We start from the raw sequence: 23,671 nt of genomic DNA, 5'->3' as shown, positions 1-23,671 counted from the left end.
AGGTTTGGGGAAGCTGTGGATCAGAGGTTAGAGAGGGTCGTCCTCTCACCAAACGATCAGTCCTCCTACACACATATTGGCCCTTACTGGCTTTTGTTTGCGGACCATTTCCCCCTTTTGCACTGAAAAAAAAAAATCTAATCGCATGTAAATATAACATATTTAAATCTGTGATATTAACAATTAAAAATTAAGTTTGTTGCTTTAAATGAATACATCTACAGTAGTTTTTAACTTAATCTGCATTTGTTCAAAAAACAAGACATTGTGCATTTTTTCCTTAACAAGCAGTATTCATGTAATCCCAGTAATCTTTTCATTTACACACAAACAACAAGCAATGATCTTGTTGTATTTACTTTTCCTTTAACAGTTTTAATCTATTGGGCAGATTGACCAACGTTTAGATGAAACATGCTTTATTTGTTTTATGTAAAACACAACAGTATAAACTACTTAATTTTTAGTATGTACAAAATTAATTTGCAATTAAAGTCAACTAATTTTGATAAATAAAGTAAACACAATTAAGTTGACCGTACTTGCAAAATGTATTATTTACATACATAAAATTGAGTAGTTTGTACAAAGACTAGTCTTTCTTGATCTACATAATAATCTCATGCAAAAAGTTGACTAATTTTTTTTAAGTAGATCAAGCACAATATTTGTATCAGTGTGCCGGTCACGGTGCATTTATGAAAGAAAACCTTTCCAGAAAAGCCCAGAATCTGATGACCTCTTATGTGTGATAACTGAGTAACTCTCAGATCACGTTCTAGACCGACACTTCCAGCTGGGGAGGAAGGCACTAAATCCATTAAAAGGACATGACAATCTTATAATATGAAGATAATTGACAGTATTATCACGTCCGCAATGATTTTTTTATTATTATTTTATCGCAATGAACATGACACGCGCACAACGTTAAGTCACACTTGGTTTCTTACCAGCAGTAAAATTGGTGGCCCACTTTTATGGTACGTTATAGAACCCCAGTATGTAAGCATTAAGTATTAAAGTGTCTGAGCGCGTCACGGAACTATGAACATAAAAAGTCAAAGCACTACTGTGTTTAGCGTGGCAATATGCAAGAAGGACAGTTGGTAAATGAGGAACACAATGTAAAAGACTTCCACGAAACTTGTTAAGGTTTGATATTCTTGATAAGTTTAAGTGCACATCCAGAAATATTATAAATTTGTTCATCTCTGCACTTGCAATTATTATATAAACATGTAATCTGTGATCTGTTATCTAACCTGTACTGATAATCGGCTCCTTCCTGGCTCTTAGGATAAATGCTGATTCTCTATCACGATTCGGTGATAAAATATTAACATTGTTCAGCAACATTCAAGTATGATGTGGTGCACTAAAGGGGCACAGTTCTGATTACTCAGTAGTCAGCTATATATTCCTTATTGGAGGCTATTTACCTGCTATGCTTATCGGGCCGATGATAAACTGCTACCAGAGCATGTACTTTCAGCAGTGGCTAATGGAAACCTCTAATTCCAATGAGTGCATCTTTACACAGCTACACATCAAACCATGATCATTAACATGGCAAGGATTGCAGAAAGAAGCTACCAGCTGGCAAAATATTGCAATGTTGAAAACTAGTAGTTTGCTTACAAGCAAATCACAAGTAGCCAGATTAGCAACATATTTGGTTCTTCCTCTTTTCTATTTAGGTAATTCAATCAACTTTGGATTTGGTTGTTGACATTTTTGACAAGTCTGGAGATTCATGCAACAGCCCTTGGATGAAGAGCAACTGTTTCAGGACTGTCTCCGAAAATATGAATATTGTGATAAAGTTCTTTATTTTCTGCAATGCAATTAAAAAAACTAAAATGTCATACATTCTGGATTCATTACAAATCAACTGAAATATTGCAAGCCTTTTATTATTGTAATATCGCTAATTATGGCTTACAGTTTAAGATTAAGATTCCTAGAATATTCTAATTTTTTGAGATAGGATATTTGAGTTTTCTTAAGCTGCAAACCATGATCAGCAATAATAAAATAATAAAAGTCTTGCAATATTTCAGTTGATTTGTAATGAATCCAGAATGTTCAAACAAGTTTCCTAAAACAATAACTTTGGAGGTTTTTGCTGTCAGAGACAGTGAACTCCTGTCTCACTGGCAGGATTTTTTGTTTGTTTGAGTCAAGGGAGCTCAGGGACTTGTTTGATCCAAGTCTTAGTAATGACAACTCCTAAAAGATATCGATCCCCTTATGGAGCTGGGTGTGACAATAATACATGCTATTACACTAAACTTGAAACTGATTATCATCTTTATTTATAAAGAACTTTAAGCTGCTATAACAGACCAAACTGCAATACAATAAGAAACATTTAAAAAAGTTTTTGCTGCCACAAAGCTTTGCTCTCAGAATACTTCTTATCTCAATAGGACTTACTGGTAAAACATATAGATCAGGGGTCGGCAACCCAAAATGTTTTAGAGCCATATTGGACCAAAAACACAAAAAACCAATATGTCTGGAGCCGCAAAAAATTAAAAGTCTTGTATCAGCCTTAGAATGAAGGTAACACATGCTGCATGTATCTATATTAGTTATAACTGGGGGAAGATTTTTTTTTCATTATGCACTTCGAGAAAAAAGTCGAAATGTCGAGAAAAAAGTTTAAATTTCTAGAAAAAAAAGTCAAAATGTCGAGATTAATGTTGAAGTACAATTTCGAGGAACAATTTAAAATGTCGAGAAAAAAGTCAAAATGTCTAGGAAATAGTAAGAATTTTGTGAAAAAAGTTGAAATGTTGAGGAAATAGTCAAAATTTCATGAAAAAAGTCGAAATGTCGAGAAAAAAATCGAAATGTCGAAATTAAAAGGGAAAGGAGAAGGGATGAAAAAAAGAAGAAAAAAAGAAGAAAAAAAGAAGAAAAAGAGAAAAAAAGGAAAAAAAGAGAAAAAAAGGAAAAAAAGAGAAAAAAAGGAAAAAAAAGGTCAAACGTTTTTGAAAAAGCTCCAGGAGCCACTAGGGCGGCGCTAAAGAGCTGCATGCGGCTCTAGAGCCGCGGGTTGCCGACCCCTCATATAGATGAAAGGAAGGGTCTCTAAGTCTCAAGGCTGATTGTCTCCTCGACCCCTGCAGACAGCAGGTCTCCATTACACTGTAACGCCGCACTAGAACCGTTGTAATGTGTAATAGCACAGACCACCACAAGGTGGCGGTAATGCGCATTTGTTTTGCTGTTTGCAAACAGCCAGCAGCATAAAATGAGATGGAATAATGTAGTAACAGAAGAAAGACAGGAGAAACACATAAACAAGGGATGATACTTGCGTTTTTTTTGCTTTCTTTTTAAACATACACTGCGGTTGTAGTGATTGAGATGAAAACAAAGCCCCCACCAGACTTCTACATTCGCGTAATATGCCGATAAGGCCTGAATCAACTTGTCACTCCATCTAACGTTTTTTCTTGTAATCTAAAGTTTATCAAATGTGCTCGTAGCAAAATGTTTCCGGTCCAAATCGTTCAAATGAGTTGGATTCACTTTATTTATTTAAATGTGAAAGTGTTGAATGTAATTTAGAAATCCCTGTAAAGGTTCCTGAAAGCCACTTTTACAGGGCCGTTCCTGGTAATGGAGACATACGTACATTTTTTCATTTTTCACTATATTTTGTGTAGAGGGACATTGATAAACATTTTAAAATGTAAATATACCCAAAGTATCCAAAAAGCTAATATGCATTGGCAGTCCCCCTGCAAGACTCAGTAAAAAGATATAAGCAATATTACAGCACACACAATATCAACAACAATTAAAAATCGCACAACACTGCATTAGTTAATACAATAAACAATTAATGATCACAGATTTGAGACGCTTTAAGCCATTCCTTGAGATTTCCCTTAAAGGGGACCTATTATGGCATCTAATACCTATTTTAAACAGGCCTTGAATGTCTTAAAAACAAGCTTTTGATTATTTTTGCTAAATAAATTAGAAATTCAGCCTCTGAGCCATGTCTTTATCTTCCCATTCTCTAACCTCATTATCTATGCAGGATTCTGAGTGGGCGGGGCTATGATAATGAGGCTCTGTGCTGATTGGCTGCCTGAATGACGCGATACACCGCTACGAAAAAATGGCAGAAGCTCCGGCCGGCAGAGTTAGTTGTGGGCGTGGTTTCACGCATCGGAGGCCAACCTATCGCTCCTGTCGTTACGTAACGACGGGAGCAGAATCTTATTGGCTCGTAAAAGCCACATCAGACTGTACGGCTCATCCGGGCGTCTGTACAGACACTGCAGAATTTGGTTGCTTTCCTCCTTCTCTGAGTTGGCAGGGTGAGGAGAGACCACTTTATATATGTTAAAGCAAGAGAAAACATGTTTTTCATAATAGGTCCCCTTTAAAGGAAGAGTATGAGGGACAATCCCTTATTGTAGATGGAAGGCTGTTCCAGATTTTCCCGCCTACAACAGATAACCCAAAGGTGGTTCGTCTATGGGGTATCTATGGGGTATCTATGGGGTATCTATGGGGTATCTATGGGGTATCTATGGGGTATCTCACAGTCACCTCTATCACATGCCCGAGTGTTCATACCACCCACAGATTTCAGAATGATCCTGCTCCCCAAAAAATCTACCTAGAACCCCCGCTAGTGGAAACGCGCCTTATGTGGCAGTTTGGGTGCATGGCAGAGCAGTAATGTGTCAGCAAAGTGAACAGGAGGGGGCTTAACACAAAGCCCTGGGGGGTGCCAGAGCTGAGTGTGATGGGGGAGGATACTGATGGTCTGCGGTCTGTTGATCAGGAAGTCCAGGACTCAGTACCCCAGTGAAGGACTCATATGGAGAGTTGAAAGCTTGAAGGCTGGGGTAAAGTCCAGAAAGAACACACAGACATGGGAGTTCCTGCTCTCCAGATTGGTGAGGGCTGTGTGGAGCATTAATGAAATGACCTAATCGGACAAGCCCCCAGCTCTCATGGGGGGGGCTGGTAGCTACAAGTTTGCTTCATGGAGGACACAGAGCTCCAGTTATGACAAGGCAAGAGCAAGTTACCTATAAACTGTTAATCTTTGATTGTTTCACAGATGTTACTTTCTAAGAACACATAAAAACTGACACGCCCTGTATAATGTGCACTATTTTCCATTAATACTTCCGGGTTTGACTGGTTTGCAGGTTGGACTGTGACTAATACAGGAGCTTTATTTGATGGGCTTTATTGGACCTGTGCTCAGTTTCGGCACAAATAACCCAGGACAGAATTAATCTATACATTCTGTGTACTACTGCTCAGAAAAGACTGGGCCTTTAGTGTTGCATGTATTTTGTGTTGTAAAAGTCAGAAGCAGAAAAATGGAAAAAAAAAGTATCCTTTTTTTTTCTCTGGGGGATTAGTTAACAATTTTCCAACAATATGAATCGTACTGAGCTTTAGGATTCTTTTATTTTCTTATTGTAGCAGCACAGCTGTTATTGTCCTCAGTGAAGCACAGAGGTGTAGACTCGGGTGACAAGTCCAGCTTTAGACAGTACAATTCTGATTTGGTTAAGATGTGACGTACACATATTCACAACTACAAAAGCCAGGCATCAGACTTTAGTGTGCATATGAAATCTCTTGGAAATAGTGGATCTCTCCAGGTCCACCAAAATCACCAATATGCGAGTGCATATATGGACAAGATTGTTGTTGGCACGTGTGTCATTTGTGCAAACTAAAACAACTAAAACAAAAACAAAAAAGAATCTTTGCAAGACCAAACTGAAGTAGGATATTAAATTGAAATGGGATACAAACAGTTCAGAAAAGAGGTGATCACAACTCTGGTGTTGGTAACATTTAAAGCCAGAGGACAGTGAAGAGCAATACAGAGAGGACTGATTAAAATCATGCAGCCAGTGCAAGTCAAGGACAGACGCTCAGCAGGTGCATATCAATAAAATGAAGAAGAAAAATAACAAGGGGGGGGGGGATTGATTTTGGCAACTTTATCCAGGTAGTGTGAATGGTGCATATTTACCAGCAGAGATATTAACCTTTGAGAGAAATGTAACTACTCTTTAATGATGAAATACTGTCATCTGAGTTATAGTCAAAAACTGGTTACCTGTTTATTTACCACAAGCGGCTGTTAAGTCATTTCCAGGCTTGGTCAGATCAGTGGCTTCAGCAGGTACAAAACATGACCTCCAGCTAATGTTTATAACCTCATAGCTGCTCAAGAGTCTGCAATTTCTCCCTTTCCCTGTGCCAGATTCTACTCCCACGCCTCATTCTTTCCACCCGCTAAGCTGCAGACAACCTACAAGCTCTGGGCTTGATTTTGTTAAAAATAATATATACTATATATATATATATATATATATATATATATATATATATATATATATATATATATATATATATATATATATATATATATATATATATATATATATATATATATATATATATATACACACACACACACTGTTTTATTGTTGTCATCACTACAATATCCGTTTTCTTGTATCTCCTGCAAAATAGGTGGATGTGCAATTTTTGAAAAAACAATTTATTGAGCTGTAATTTTCAAGTAAAAAAAGAAACTTAATAAAACTTTACAGTCCCCTCTGAAACATAAAACTGTGTATTCTGTCGTTCTCTTCCTCAATAGGAGGCAGGATGTGCGTTTGTGTTGCTGATAATGGCCATCTACTGGATGACAGAGGTGATTCCTCTGTCCATGACTGCCATGCTGCCTGCCATCCTCTTCCCCATCCTCGGCGTCATGAAATCGTCCATGGTAAGTTCATTTCTAGGAAACAACAGGAAGCTTAACGTTTTATTATGCTTGCTACATGTTTAGTAGCACTTGCACTAATGGATTTTTGATTATAAAGTATTTGCACTTGCTGATTATTTAGAGAAAGCGTGGGATAAACGAAGAAAAGTAACATATGTGAAAATATCCATTCTGGTTTTTGTTGGGGAGAAAGAAATATTAAGTATTTTATTTATTTATTTTTAATTTTGATGTATTTATTTTGTTTTTCCGGTGTACATAGTGCAGCTCCCAATTAAGTGAGTGTCATAGTGTATATTGATGATTTTCTGTTTCTGGTGTCTTATAATCCTGTAAGGGATGGGTCTTCGGACATGACACAAAAATAAAACTCATTCATGCACTATTTTACACTATTCAACAATTCATATGTCTCATAAAATCTTTTGTCAGAATATATTAACACATCACATGGAGACAGTGGTAAAAATCAGCTGCAAGATGCTCTATATCCTCAGGGCCTATTCTTTTGTTTTAAATTGATAATGAATATAAAATAATTCTAGGATTAATTTAAGTTATCTTAGATATAAATGTGGTACTTTTTATAATATAAATACATGTGATTTGATTATGTAGAAATGGAATGAAAATGTTCTTCATTGTTGGGTCGTGATAACAAGAGCTTTATATGCCTTTGCTGAAAAGGAAACACTTTATCGTACTTCATTACTTTCTGCTATAGCACTGAACCTGTCTGCATTCCTTTCAGGTGGCAAAGGAGTATTTTAAAGATTTCCACATCCTGCTAGTGGGCGTTATCTGCCTCGCTACATCCATAGAGAAGTGGGGCCTCCACCGCAGGATCGCCCTGAGGCTCGTCAAGATGGTGGGCGTCAACCCTGCATGGTGAGCACCGCCCTTCTATGCACTTTCATTTTACCTGCGAGGACCACATGATAGCCGGGTTATGAAATGATATGATTATCAATGATTAGTCACAAATAGTGTTTGGTCTTGAGCCTTTATTTTTGCAGGATTGCACTTTAATACGGACATAGAACTGGAGACGAAGCCCTACAGAGTCAAAATTATCGGTGGACCTGCAGTCATTTATAATAATTATAGAGGATGTGTGTGATTTGAATCCAGTGTGAATGCGTGTGTAATTTGTAATAATTCCCTCCTACCTATTTCAGCAGACATGGAGGTAATGAGATAATCCTGTATGAATGCACATGTCAGTAATGTGGCGATGTGTGAAAAGAAACGTTTTGAAAAAATTCAGCAAAATGATATTATATATATATTATATTATCACTTTAGCCACCGCATTCATCTCCTTTGTCTTGTTCACATTCAAGATGAGATGATTGCTTCCACACCATGCCACAAAATAGTCCACGAGTTCCCCAGCTTCATCCTTTCCACCTCCTTGTTGTCTCTAATCTTGACTTACAGTTGTTCTTGTAGTAATCAGTAATTCCCTGAATGCTCTTTTTTTCTTGTTGAGGAGCCCGTTCAGGTCACTGGGAATCCAGGGTTTATTATTGGGGAAACGCCTCACTGTTCTGGAGGGATGATGTTGTCTACATAGACGTTGATATAGTCAGTCACACACTCAGTTGTGACATTGATGTCATTTCCATATGGATCTACAGTATCTGTAGCCTCAAAACCTCCCTGCAGAGTTTCTTCAGCTCCCTCTGGATGATAGGTTTGTAGGTGGAGGAGAGAAAGACCAGATTATGATCAGTCTTGCCAAAAGCAGGTTATGCAGAGCAGCCGTATCCATCTCTGATGTTTGCATATGTAACCAGAGGTGTCAAGTAACGAAGTACAAATACTTCCTTACCTTACTTAAGTAGAAATTTTGGTTATCTATACTTCAATGGAGTAATTATTTTTCAGACGACTTTTTACTTTTACTCCTTACATTTTCACACAATTATCTGTACTTTTTACTCCTTATATTTTAAAAACAGCCTCGTTACTCTATTTCATTTCTGCCTTTAAAATAAAAACTATCCAGTTAAATTGCTACATCCGGATAGAGTGAATTTGGTTGTGGTTGTTTCAGATGTTCTTGTCCAGTTTTGTTCTTACATCCGTTCCCTCAGATTCCTGCAACTAAACTTGGATGTACATTCCAATAAAGGTTAGCATAAATGATAACATGCCTCTGAAGTTTGACTTTTTGCACCATTACAATACTTATAGGCAACTAGTCATCATATCTCCTGCTCTCTGAAACACATGTTAATGCTCAATAGTACACATATATGCTTCTTTAATATATTTGCATTATACTAAGATGCATTCATTTTCAATGGCTTTTGTCCTTAATGGCTTTTTTCCCCCTTACATTACTTTTACTTTTATACTTTAAGTAGTTTTGAAACCAGTACTTTTATACTTTTACTTGAGTAAAAAACTTGAGTTGATACTTCAACTTTTACAGGAGTATTTTTAAACTCTAGTATCTATACTTCTACCTGAGTAATGAATGTGAATACTTTTGACACCTCTGTATGTAACCCCGATTAGATTTATAGCACTCAGAAATACCAGTTTCCTTGAATGGATTGTAGTTTTCCTGTATGGTAGTTTTCTCGTCTAGTAGTTACATTTCCGGAGCTTTCTGAAGGCATTACCTGCAGCTCACAGTGTGTATGAAGGTGCGAGACAGAGAAAAAAAACAGAGAGGGAAGGAAAAGGCAGAAAAACTTGAGAGGAGAGTTCTATGAACATTGGTGAGAGAGCTGTTTTAGGCGATTACACTGCAAAAACTCAAAATCTTACCAAGAACATTTGTCTTATTTCTAGTTAAAATGTCTCATTTTTAGTCAAACAAATCTCATTACACTTAAAACAAGTGTCATTACCAGAAAAATAACTTGTTATTTGACAATTTTCACCTGTTTGAAGTAGATTTTCACTTAAAATACGTAGAAAAATCTGCCAGTGGAACAAGATTGTTTTGCTTGTAATGAGAAGATAAATTTTGTTCCACTGGCAGATTTTTCTACTTATTTCAATATATATATAATATAATATAATGAGATTTTTTGACTAAAAATGAGACATTTTAACTAGAAATAAGACAAATATTCTTGGTAAGATTTTGAGTTTTTGCAGTGTAACCACGAACAAGTACCTACCTCGAAGACGTCTTCCCAAACCTAGTAGATGAGTGAGTGTGAATCGGAGTAAACCTGTGATACTCTTGTACTGAAAGGTCCTAGGTCTTAAGATTTTTGATACAAGCCTAGATTCAGATATTGTAGATATTATACTCATGGTCAGCAGTATGGATATCTATAAGAGGGAGGGACATACGTTCAGGTTACACATACAACAAATCTAAAATGTTGTGATTCTTTTGATAATTCTGTTTGACAAACTGTTGTGAGAGATGTTGTTGAGATGACCGGTAACGCGCTGGGTTGTTGAGTCTGTCGCTTAGCAACAGCAGATCCGATGACGTCACTCTCAGCGTCTGTACCAACTTCCAGCGAGATGTAACTAACACTACAACAACACTGGAGAACTCTCTCAGTAGTTAATAAGGAAGGAAAATTGACAGCTAACAGTTCAAAATCCGGCTGCAGAAATTATGTTTCTAAGTAACAACGGTTGTTGACAACCCCGCCTTGCTTTTTCCTCTTCAAGTCTCTGTCTGTGTGGTCTGAAAGCTGGACAGAGAGACGCTGGAGTCCAGGATGTGCTCCTGCAGCCATCAGTCAAACACATGATAAGGCATTGATCGAAACTCTGGATTTGTCCCTGCACTGCAAAAACTCAAGAATATTTGTCTTATTTCTAGTTAGAAATGTCTCATTTTTAGTAAAAAAAATCTCGTTACACCTAAAACAAGACTTTTCACTGGAAAAAACACCAATTTTCACCTGTTTCGAGTAGATTTTCACTTAAAATAAGTAGAAAAATCTGCCAGTGGAACAAGATTTTTTTGCTTGTAATAAGAAGATAAATCTTGTTCCATTGGCAGATTTTTCTACTTATTTCAAGGGAAAATTTACTTGAAACAGGAGAAAATTGTCAAATAAAAAAGTTATTTTTCTGGTGATGACTCTTGTTTTAAGTGAAATGAGATGTTTTGACTAAAAATGAGACATTTTAACTAGAAATAAGACAAATATTCCTGGTAATATCTTGAGTTTTTGCAGTGTGTCATTCACCTCAAGCCCACCCATCTTATTTATGAGTTGACACATTTTGAAGCGGTTTAAAAGTCCATTTCCCCTCTTCCTGCTTTGCTCCTGCTCTATATCCACGAGCTCTCCTCTTCAACTCTTGGGGGATTTAGTGTCTCAGTCTGGGTATAACTTGGCTAGTCTATGTCTCGATCAGCTGGCGCTGCTTGTAAACAACACAGTGTGGAGCAAACATCAGTCTCCAGCAGTCACGCAGATGTCCCTCCTGCTCAGTCTGAGGGACATTTTTTTATGATTTCACTTTTATTAAATACTGAATTTTAAAGTACAGAATTGTACAAAAGATGTATTTAATTAGTTTGTGTTTAATAAAATTAAATCGAATTATGTTGGTACAATAGTTAAAGGAGCATGAGGCTCCTTTTAAGAAATGAGACTCTCTAGCGCCACCCTTCACCACGACGGCCGTTGGGGGTACTGCAGCCAACAGTGAAGCCGGCACGGGAGAACGGGGAGAACGCGCATGCAGCGTCATGTGACGTCACATCCACAGCCCAGCGCGGGAAATTCAGGACCGAATTGCAGCACATTTTGCAGCACACAGCCTGTTCAAGGCAAAGGAGTATGGAGCTAGAACAGTCTCATAATTCACAAATGCACAGGACAAGTTTTACAAATGCACGGACCGATTTGCAAATACACACACCGTTTCACACGTGCACAGAACAATTCACACGTGCGTAGGACAAGATTCACAAATGTATTTTTGATGCACACACAAATATAACCTGATTTACAAATGTTTTTTTGTCTGTGAGCTGCGCTGGATTTGTGTGTGAGTTTTGAGACTCCCCTGACGTGACTAGATCCACAAATGGGGTTTTTTTTAACACGGAAGGATCTGCAACCAATCAGATTAAAGGGGCGGATACACCTGCTGTTTGAACTGCGTTAGCGCTGTTCACTGAGAAAAGTGATTAATATTTCAAGTTAGTGGAGTAAAGATAAAAAACAGTTACAGGAGATAAAATATAAATAAACAGGATGGAGAGGAGATCACTGCTGCTTTTCTTGTGATCCCGGTAAATAAAACAGCGCATTGGAGATGGTTTGTGGGGCTGTTCAACCAGAGCCGTCGGGAGAGCTCTTAGTCCTGCCGATGCAGCAACTGATGATGAGAAACAGCGGAGATTTTTATATATTTGCTCTGTTTGGTTTCACGAAGTATTACTGTCCCGCTGATTGAGCTCAGAACCAGACAGACAACAGAGAGCTGCTGCGCTGCCTGACGGGGACGAGCAGCGGCCAGGTGGAGCAGCAGCTCATGTCAGGAGATTAATTTACCGAAATATCTGGAGTAAAGTCGGTATCAGTCGACTGATAACCGAAGAACCTCTGTATCCAGCTCAGATGTTTGATGATCGGTGGACTAAACCCCGACCAGCATCATCACGGCTGCATCTTCCCATGAGCATGAATGTGCACCGGGAATGTGTTGATCTGCCGCCGCTGTTTTGACACATGTTTGTCTCTGTGTGGTGACAATGTCACATCATAAATGTGAGGATAACAGCTGCTTGTTTCTGACCTCCGTGTCTGGTCACTGGTCAGCTGGTGTCTGACCGGGACCAGCGCCGCTAGTGGACAGAGCCAGAACACGACCTGGAGCAATATTCACCCCCGTCAACAGGCTCGTTCTCCTGAAAGACACCTGTAGTTCAAATACAGAAATATCTCCGCTCTTTTTCATCATCAGTTGCTGCATCGGCAGGACTAAGAGCTCTCCTGACGGCTCTGGTTGAACAGCCCGACAAACCATCTCAGATCGCGCTGTTTTATTTACCGGGATCACAAGAAAACCAGAACAGTGATCTCCCCTCCATCCTGTTTATTTATCTTTTATCTCCTGTTGATGTTTATTTATCTTTTACTGCACCAACTCCAAATATTAATCACTTTTCTATGTGAACAGCGCTAACGCAGTTCAAACAGCAGGTGTATCCGCCCCTTTAATCTGATTGGTTTAGAGTGAATCGTCCCCCGCGTGGGGTGCGCTCTTATGATTGGCTGGAACAAATGAAGACATCTGATTTGTTGCAGATCCTTCCGTGTTAAAAAAAACCCATTTGTGGATCTAGTCACGTCAGGGGAGTCTCAAAAGTCACACACAAATCCAGCGCAGCTCACAGACAAAAAAAACATTTGTAAATCAGGTTATATTTGTGTGTGCATCAAAAATACATTTGTGAATCTTGTCCTGTGCACGTGTGAATTGTTCTGTGCACGTGTGAAACTGTGTGTGTATTTGCAAATCGGTCTGTGCATTTGTAAAACTTGTCCTGTGCACGTGTGAAACTGTGTGTGTATTTGCAAATCGGTCTGTGCATTTGTAAAACTTGTCCTGTGCATTTGTGAATTATGAGACTGTTCTAGCTCCATAAAGGAGAGATACACTAGAGGAAACATTCTTTTGGGTTTGGAACGCTTCATCTGACATTATTACTAGAAAACTTAAAATGTATACAGATTTTTTTCATAAATCTTGCCACAATCCGGCCTCAAGCTCCTTTAACTGAAGCCTGTTAACTTTCTATCTAAAGTACCATTAAGTGGCATTTATTGTGAATTGGTGCAATGTAAATTAGATAAATAAATCAATTTCTGTTATTTGTTTTCAATATATTGATGTGAATCATTCTTGGTTGTAAAATTCATAACTGCATCCTGGTGCAATATACAATACACTGACTCTGCACTCAAAACTCATTTCACCAGTTAATGTCAGCCAGTTTAAGACAAAATGATTACTCTACATTAAAAAAAAGGAAGTAATATAACAACTGTAAATGCTTTCGTTCTTTTTTATTTAACTGCGGTGGCGTAGCTTGGACATTATGCAAACTTTACCCAGCATTCATCATCTGTAACCGTTGCAGTATCTGATGGATGCTGACAATGCAAACATGAAACCAAAGTCTGCATCACAGCTGAAGTAATGCTGTGGACCGTGGTTTCATTTTCTGTTTTGAATATAATTAACAGATGCTGTAAATATAAGTGTGGAGATTCAAGAGTTGTTCATTCTCTCCCCTTGCTTGCTACCTAGGCTGATGTTGGGTTTCATGTCTGGCTGTGCCTTGCTCTCCATGTGGGTCCAAAACACCTCAGCTGTTGCCATGGTGATGCCCATTGTGGATGCCGTCCTCCAACAGATCCTGAAAGCCAAGGAGTCTGGATATGCTGGCAAAGACAACCCCGGCCTAGAGCTCGATGGTACCTAGAAAAACATTGTGTCATCCACTCGTACACATTTCTCCGCATATGTGTGTGTCGTACTGAGGACTAACTTTAGACACCTCATCATATTCAAGCTGTTGCTTAGTTAAATTACTCATTTAAGTGATGATGCATACAGGACTGTCTCAGAAAATTAGAATATTGTGATAAAGTTCTTTATTTTCTGTAATGCAATTAAAAAAAAAAAAAAAAAATGTCATACATTCTGGATTCATTACAAATTAACTGAAATATTGCAAGCCTTTTATTATTTTAATATTGCTGATTATGGCTTACAGTTTAAGATTAAGATTCCCAGAATATTCTAATTTTTTGAGATAGGATATTTGAGTTTTCTTAAGCTGTAAGCCATGATCAGCAATATCAAAATAATAAAAGGCTTGCAATATTTCAGTTGATTTGTAATGAATCCAGAATGTATGACATTTTTGTTTTTGTAATTGCATTACAGAAAATCACAATATTCTAATTTTCTGAGACAGTCCTGTATATACAGAAAACTCAGTTTCAGTGTTTTGCATATCAAAATTTGAGCATTGGAATGTTACAAATCTTCCTTACAACCTTTTATTGCATATCTAGAATTTTACACATAAAATATTTAAAGTAATAACCTATTACAGCTTAGAGGGGACAAAAGAATGAATTGTAACGAAACGAAACACAGTCTTCACATAATTCAGCATGCTTATAACTGACCGCTAACAGAGGAGGGCATTTCTACTCCATCATTCATCAACAAAATCAAGCGTAGACTACTAATATTAGTAACTGATAATATCATTATGTTATTTCATAAATAATCAGTTGTCACTGGTGTTTACTGAGGCCATTTCAGTCCCAGTAAACAGCTATAAAGATGACTGCTTTGAATAGAAACATAAAGGTGCCATTTGAATACAGCGCCGTTAACCAGATTCTGTTATTTTTGCAGAAAGTGACGACTGGACTGAAAAAGAAAAGGGAACAAAGGACATTGGGAGGTATGTAAAGCATTCTAACTTCCCAATGCTAAAAGCTGTTTATTTATCAAATAACCGTGTTACATTGTTCTGCTGTCCACATATTTGTCCCGGGTTCCTCTCGATGCTTGTCCTTACACTTTATTAATTAGATGTTCTTATACTGTTTCTCAGTGGCAAGAAGGACCCAGAACCCTGCACTCGTGTCCGGATGAACTCTGCTTCTAAGGTACAAAGATACAAATACATTATACAGTTTGTATTCTCTATTACTTATGCAACTTAAATCTCCACCATTTAGTGAATTTAAATGCATCCCGATACCTGCTGGAGTACTATTACTCATATTAGTACCAACCATGGTTAAAGCAACTTCTGATTTTGCTCCTGGTTCTCGTTTGGCTAGGATTAATTTGTTATAATATAACAAATTAATATAATTATTAATATAATTATTAATATAATTTCTTATAAAAAACGACTAAGATCCCCACTACGACATGTTACTGTTGGTATTTCTACAGCAGGGGTGGGGAATCCTGGTCCTCGAGGGCCGCAGTCCTGCATGTTTTAGATGTGTCCCTATATATATATATATATATATATATATATATATATATATATATATATAACATACATATATTACCTACCGGTATATATTATTTTTTTATTTTAATTTATTCAATGGTTGTTTTTTTGAAGGGCTACACAGACATCAACTGAAACATGCGATTTCCATGAAAAAGTAAAAACCGTCAAAGTAAAAACATGTCAAACTGGGAAAACATTATGTTTTACAGTAAATAACTTTCATAAATATGGCATTAACAGAAAATACCTTATCAATAGTAACATAACAATGATATTAATAAATCAACATTATTACTGGTATTATATCAAAAATATAAACAGAAATCAACGACAGAGATTCGTATACTTACTTTGACTTTCACATCTTCACATCTTCACATCAACAGGACAGTATAGTACTAGTGAGAAGGTGAAACATTATCTATATGTTTTTTTACAGGTGACTACGGATTTTAGCACTGATGATTTGAAACAGGCAGCATTGACGACAAGCTGAGTCTTTTAGGAACGATGATGAGGACAGGCTCTCGTGCATTCACCATTAAATGTGTGAAAAGATTAAATCATATTTCTCAAATAAAACAATAAAAACATATGATGAAGGAACTGCTTTGGGAAACCCTTGTCGAGCACTTAAATATATTACTTTAATTATAACTATAAAAATGCCACTAAAAAAGACATGTTTACCGTTGAAAAATGAACAGAGGAAACACTTCATGACTTCATGACAGGACATGATTCATGTCTTTTCTGTTAGTCAAATTTGACCCGAGCAAAAATTCACAGCACCTAAGGTCAAGTTAGTTAAAGTTAGTTAAAATTAAACAGAACATGAAATATCAGAAGTTGAGCTGTCAGAGCAGACGTTGTTATTAAGGAATGAAACTTGTTTTAAGGTACCCCTGCTTATGTGTATGAATGTTCGCTAAAGTGTAAGCACATACAAATGTATAAATAAAACATGTTTTTATCATATAGCCTAATTGTCAAATGAGAAGATGAAAATATCATTATAGTTTGGCATGTGACTGCAATTTTCTTTTCTTCTTTTTGAGCAGGACTGGAAAGAGGAGGAGAAAACAGGAAGACTAGAGGAGATGAAGAGTGCAAAAGACACATCGGACCCCAACAAAGAAAGAAAGGTGAGGAAGAGGAGGGTATCGGATGAAACAGTAAAAAAAACACCTGCATCACACAAGTAGAAATACAAACTCAGAGATAAGAGATGGTACATTTAAAACTGAGGAAAATCTTAACAGCGTAAAGGTCAGCATATATCTGTATCTGAAATTGCTAATTTTTTAACTCTCAAATAAATTGTGTGAATTACGAAAATACCAAGATTTTTGACCTGGGATTTGCCTTCAGTATTTGGAGAACGTTCAAACATCTATGTGACAGGATGCCAAGACATTATTGTTACATACAAAATCATTTTCCGTTCATTTCATTTTTATTTATTTCAAACCAACAAAACCACAACTCTCGTACTACAAGAACAGAAAGTTACAGGACACCATTGAACAGAACAAACAACAATACCAACAACAGACACTATAACAAAACAAAACAAACGCTGTTTGAAAAGGGGATGGCAAATAAAAAAAAAAAAAAAAAAATTAAATAAATTTTCTGTTGTTTTATTAATGTTGAAAACCTCACATATTTAGCTGTTGTGAATAGGCTTGTTGGAAATTATGTTTGGATATTAAGATCAGGTACCAAAATGACTGGACACCTTCTCTCACTTGGAGTAAACTGTGGGTCTACTGTGTAGTCTGTTAAAGGCTCATGATTCAGTAACATGCAACGACCAAAACAATTTTGAGTAATCTAATTCACCCAATAATTATGTGATCTAGAACCACTTACTACTAATACTGCAATTAATTTTGCTTCTAGTTTAAAACACATATATTATTCCCTCTGTTAGAGTAGTATTGCCACTAATGCTCCTCATGAGTAATTTCCTCGTCTTTTCTTTACTCCTTCTGTGTTATCTTAAAGGGTTCAGAATGTGAGTCTGAAGGTGCCAGTGGGAGTAATCGGGACCGGATGATGTGCAAAGCCATGTCCATCGGCATCGCCTACTCATCCAGCATTGGCGGCATCACCACACTGCCAGGAACTTCTCCCAACCTCATCTTCTCTGAGTATCTCCAGCAGTGAGTTACTGTCTTGAGTCAGACATTTAATTATCAAGTAAAAGTGAAAAAGAAAGTACATCCTCTTTCAATTCAAAGGTTATCTGCATCAGAAAAATAGTTTGGTTCTTGCCAGATCTCAGAATGAATACACTTTTAGCATTTCCATTGGAATTAAAGGAGCATGAGGCTCCTTTTAAGAAATTAGACTCTCTAGCGCCACCCTTCACCATGACGGCCGTCGGGGGTACTGCAGCCAACAGCGAAGCCGGCACGGGAGAACGGGGAGAACGCACATGCAGCGTCATGTGACGTCACATCCGCAGGACAGCGCGGGAAATTCGGGACCGAATTGCAGCACATTTTGCAGCACACAGCCTGTTCAAGGCAACGGAGAGATACACTAGAGGGCTCATTCGTTTGGGTTTGGAACGCTTCATCTGACATTATTACTAGAAAACTTAAAATGTATACGGATTTTTTTCATAAATCCTGCCACAATCCGGCCTCAAGCTCCTTTAAGAGAGTAAGTAGCAGCCAGGTGGTTCTGATCAGGTTCTCTTGAACTTCATCAGTTTGCTGGTCTGGCTCCTATGTGTTACAGGAGGAATGACATCAGCAATGATCTTAAAGAAACAGGCCTGATTTAAAAGGTTCTAATGGCATTTCCTGTTTGGAGTTGATTCTGCAGGGATAAGGATTACCCGTCTTCTCAGCAGGGCCAAGTTCTCGGCAAGTTCTCCCCCAAGGCCAAATCATGCAGTGATCAAAGAAAGTTCCACAAAGCCCAGGAGCTATTTCTCTGATGTTACATGCCTCAGTTATCATGTTCAATTTTAAAGTTCATGACAGCTCAGTAAGAAAAAGAGCGAAGAAGTATGGCTTTTTAAAATTGATTCTTGAAGAAAGGCCTGGAGAGAACATGGCACAGCAGCACCGGTTCACAAAGTTGTGATCAAACAAACTAGTCCTCCTCATTTTGATTAACCATCCATCCATTAACTTCCCCTTCTCGGTGTTCCGGTTGTGAAGGATTCAGCCTAAAGACTGACACAGACCTTTCCACAGACACATCCTCTGGGGGGGGATATTGAAGAATATCAAGTATGTCCTGGGTGTGCCTTGACCTGTCTCTCGGTTGGACATGCCAAAAAAAAAAGTCTCCAGGGAGGCATCAAGGAGGCATTTTTTGTCAATTAAATTCAAAAATTCTTTATTAATCCCTGGAGAAAAATAAATGTTTTGCAGTAGTCTTCATGACTTCGGTCTCTTCAGAGATTCATTATATAGGTTTATTGCTATGAGCAGGAAGGATCTCCTACAGCAGTCTGAAGTGATCTGTAGCGGTCTGAAGGATCTCCTGTAGAGGTCTGAAGGATCTCCTGTAGAGGTCTGAAGGATCTCCTGTAGAGGTCTGAAGGATCTCCTGTAGAGGTCTGAAGGATCTCCTGTAGAGGTCTGAAGGATCTCCTGTAGAGGTCTGAAGGATCTCTTGTAGAGGTCTGAAGGATCTCCTGTAGAGGTCTGAAGGATCTCTTGTAGAGGTCTGAAGGATCTCCTGTAGAGGTCTGAAGGATCTCTTGTAGAGGTCTGAAGGATCTCTTGTAGAGGTCTGAAGGATCTCTTGCAGAGGTCTGAAGGATCTCCTGTAGAGTTCTGAAGGATCTCCTGTAGAGGTCTAAAGGATCTCCTGTAGAGATCTGAAGGATCTCCTGTAGAGGTCTGAAGGATCTCCTGTAGAGGTCTGAAGGATCTCTTGTAGAGGTCTGAAGGATCTCCTGTAGAGGTCTGAAGGATCTCTTGTAGAGGTCTGAAGGATCTCTTGCAGAGGTCTGAAGGATCTCCTGTAGAGTTCTGAAGGATCTCCTGTAGAGGTCTAAAGGATCTCCTGTAGAGATCTGAAGGATCTCCTGTAGAGGTCTGAATGATCTCCTGTAGAGGTCTGAAGGATCTCCTGTAGAGGTCTGTGTTGCAGCGGATCTGATGAAACCTCTGACTGACAGTTTGTTGCTGAATCACTGTGTTGTGAAGAGGATGCTAAGGGTTGTTCATGATTGTCTTCATTTTATAAAGTATCCTCTTTCATACAATCATCTCCAGAGGATCCAGAACAGTCCCCAGAACAGTCAGCCTTCTTTATCAGTTTGTTCAGTTTCTTTAAGTCACTGATGCTGCACCCCCAACAGCTGACTGATTGGGGGATTGAACTCTCCACAACAGACTTATTGGAGCAACATAGCAGTTTGCAGCAAATGCTGAGGGACTTAAGCTTCCTTAAGGGTGCTTCTAGACCTGTGGTCCGTTTGTTTTGTTCCGATTCAGGGGCTAAATCGATATGGTTGTTTAGTTTTTTCGTTTGTGGCGTTTGTGTTCACAAGGCAACCCGTCTGTAGCGGTTCAAAGCTGTTAACAAATGCCACGCGCGAACCAACTGTTCTCTCATTGGTCAGAAATGAACGCGGAAGGAGTTTCCTCTTCCGTACCCTGGGAAAAACAACAATGGTTATAACCCCTTTCACAGAGAGGACGCAAAGCGCAGACCGCCGCCGGCGATCCCATTCATTGTGTATGTGCTACCGCCGAGCTCAGCGGACCCTGCCGCGGCGTTTGCGCCACGCCTGCCTGCCTGAATTGAACATTTTTTAATTTCACCGTGCCGCGCTGTGACGACATCTTGGCACGTCCAATAGGAGAGAAGGGAGAAGAGAAAGAAGGGAGAAGAGAGAAAGTTGTGTCCAATAGGAGAGAAGGTGGTGGAGGCTGTGCCGACTCTTCTCCTTGTGCCGCGGTAGCACTTACATAATGAATGGAGTTGTGTCGGTTGCTGTGATCGATTATGTTCTCACTGCAAACGAACTGCTCCAGCTCTGGAATGGAATCGATCCGAGACCACCTCTCCTAGGAGATCTCGACTAAATTGTTTTGTGAGGAAACGCTCCCTGTTTCGGAACAACTGCTCCAAACGGGACAGGTGTGAAAGTACCCTAAGATTCCTTCTATCAGATCCATGAAGCACCTTTGTTAAATCTTCTGGATATGTAGGAACATTGGCTTCAAGTCTACTTCAAGCCTCTCCCACCCTCTCCCAGATGAGTGAACTTCTCATTTCATCTCTAAAGGACAGTCCAAAAAATTGTGGTGGAAACATATTCCAGTTGCTTCCATTTCATTTTTCTGTCACTTGTGAACAAAACTCCAAGATGAACAAGTATCTTGATATCCCCCGCCCAAACAAGGACAGGCCTCACCCTGAAACTGGTCTCAGACCAAGGTGAAGATGTTTGGGTATAATGTAAGACATCTTAGTACACACACTTCACAACAAATGTCATACATTTAAAAGAATTGAAAGAGGGTGTCCTATCTTTTTCAAATCATGGCATAAATGGGAAGGATTCACGTAAGAAATAAAAAAATCAATCCAGAAGATGCTAGTTATTAAGAAATGAGTAGATGGAATTTATATTTGTAATTAAAAGCCACCTCAAACTTTGTCTTCACATTCAGAATTTACCCAGATTGTGACAGCATAAACTTCGGAAACTGGCTGCTGTTATGCCTTCCCATCAGCATCATCATGCTCCTGCTGACGTGGATCTGGCTTTACTGGCTCTTCATCGGCTCAGAGTGAGTGTCAGTTACCTGCAAATCAAATCTCTTGTTTGTTTCCTGTCAGTTTCTTCCCTCCTTTTTCACTATTTAATTCCATTTTTTTTTCCCACGTCTTGTCTTTGATAAGTTTTGTTTTATATCATTATCCATTAATTAATTAGTTAAAATACAAGCTTATTAACACATATAATAAATATGTTTAATTGTTGTAAAGATACAGTATAGTCGAAGACTGTAATACAGTGGATACAGGACTTATAGATGCTTCAAACATCTAAGCTGAGCAATAAACATCTACCAACTCAGGGCCCGATTTACTAAGATCCTAAATAAAGAGTACTAAATTGCGTGTGCACTGAAAAAGTTTGCGCGTGCTGTTTGCGTGTGGTTTGCGGGTGATCAACTAAGATTGCGTGTGCAATTGATAACAGGTGCAAACAGCAGTATTTAAATGAGGTGTTGCGTGTCTTAAGGTTTGCGAGCGCAAAATCTGCGCCATGGAGAGTGGATGGAATGCACAGACACAAGTCACAAGCGCAAAATGAAATTTGACGAGTTGGAGTTAGAGATATTAGTGGAAGAGGCAAATAAACACATTCATGAACTACAGCCAAGAAATTTAAACATTACCAAAAGAAACGCAATATCGGAGAAAACCTGCGATAGAATAAATGCAGTTGGTAACACAAAAAACGGAAAAACGTCTGGTTTTTCATATTTCAATTTTAGGCACAGAGAAAAAGACAATCAGACACAGAGCTGGAGAGCGCTTTGATTCAATCTATTTATGAGTTAAGTTTTTATTCAGATGTCCACAGTATATTGCAAATATTATATATTATATAGCAAACACTGACAGTAAATGTGTGACAGACGGGACCAGCATATGGACGAAAGAAGAGAAGTGTTCAGAACAGCACAGAGCGCACACTAAAGGCTGATTTATGGTTCCGCGTCACACCAACGCAGAAACGACGGCGTAGGCTACGCAGCGACGCACACCGCACCGCGACCGCAGAAGCATAATTCAGGCGAAGCTGCAGTCTGTCTGCGCTGATCCTGACACAGCGGGTCGGAGCGGATTTGGTCATGATGTTTAACCTGTGTTTTGTGATTAATAAGCACGGGTTTTAATTAAATGTAGTTTACGAAGGATGATTTCACGTTCAATAAGATAAGTAGCCTAATCAATAAAATACAAAGTTTTGGCACAAAGGCTTGGCCTGCTTGTGGGCGAGTGGAGGGGGGCACAATAAGAGAAGGTGGCAAGATATAAGGCGAAGAACTAAAGAAAAAGTGGCCTTTAATGAAACTTGTGCAACCGTTTTTAAAATAGCATGCAGCAGAATAAAGACTCTCTCTCTGCGTATTCTTTGATTTTGGATGTCGCCTCCTTGCCACAATAACAGCAGCAGCAGATTTGCACCTTCCTTTCGAACGTATTAAATACGGACGCAATCACAATACGCGCAACTACTTTCAGGCTTGGTAAATCTCATTGCGCGTGGTAAATGGAGCAATTTGCATCTTCCCCTCCCAGTATTTAGGATTTCTGCCGGGTACGCCCCATATTGATTATTCATCAGGGCAAAAGTACTAACTGAATTGCGTGTGCAATTTTGCGCATTTCAGAGACGCAATCCTCTTTGCACGCTGTTAGTAGATCAGCTCGCACTTTGGTTTGCGGGTGCTGTCAAGTTTGCACAGGTTTTAACACACGCAAACCTTTAGTAAATCGGGCCCTCAGTGTCCAAATGTCCATAAATGGAAGGTAATGTCATAACTTCACGATCCATTTAACCAGTTGCAGCCAAACATTTAGTTCAGGGCGTAAACTTAATTGTAATCTATCACAAATGTGATATCAATGTCTGATGATCATGAACACTCTCTCCCATGAACAGTTTCTCTTTCCTGTGGAAGTGCCGAGGAGAAGCATCTGAAAAAGAGAAGGCGGCAAAAAAAGTAATAGATGATGAATACAATTCACTGGGACCCATGAGGTGATCACTCACGCCACCGCACTCTCATTCATCATTCTTAATGGCTGTTTGATCATGTATTCATCTACATATTTTCCTAAAGTCTCTCTCAGGGTAACCTGTTTAA

The 23,671-nt window shown here is 38.7% G+C and overlaps 1 protein-coding gene across 1 annotated transcript in view; it reads left to right on the top strand.

Moving 5' to 3' along the window:
• slc13a1 (solute carrier family 13 member 1) overlaps positions 1-23,671 on the top strand; it is a 35,385-nt gene that overhangs the window by 1,056 nt on the left and 10,658 nt on the right. Inside the window, exons 2-10 of the mRNA XM_061722222.1 lie at positions 6,671-6,799; positions 7,551-7,687; positions 14,060-14,226; positions 15,185-15,233; positions 15,387-15,441; positions 16,865-16,948; positions 17,814-17,971; positions 21,458-21,577; positions 23,467-23,565. Of these exons, the coding sequence (XP_061578206.1) occupies positions 6,671-6,799; positions 7,551-7,687; positions 14,060-14,226; positions 15,185-15,233; positions 15,387-15,441; positions 16,865-16,948; positions 17,814-17,971; positions 21,458-21,577; positions 23,467-23,565 (998 nt within the window). The remainder of the gene's footprint in view (positions 1-6,670; positions 6,800-7,550; positions 7,688-14,059; positions 14,227-15,184; positions 15,234-15,386; positions 15,442-16,864; positions 16,949-17,813; positions 17,972-21,457; positions 21,578-23,466; positions 23,566-23,671) is intronic.

Source organism: Cololabis saira, chromosome 5, assembly GCF_033807715.1.
Source record: "Cololabis saira isolate AMF1-May2022 chromosome 5, fColSai1.1, whole genome shotgun sequence".
Taxonomy (NCBI): domain Eukaryota; kingdom Metazoa; phylum Chordata; class Actinopteri; order Beloniformes; family Belonidae; genus Cololabis; species Cololabis saira.
Note: the sequence above shows the minus strand (reverse complement) of the source record. Positions and strands in the feature narration are given on the sequence as shown.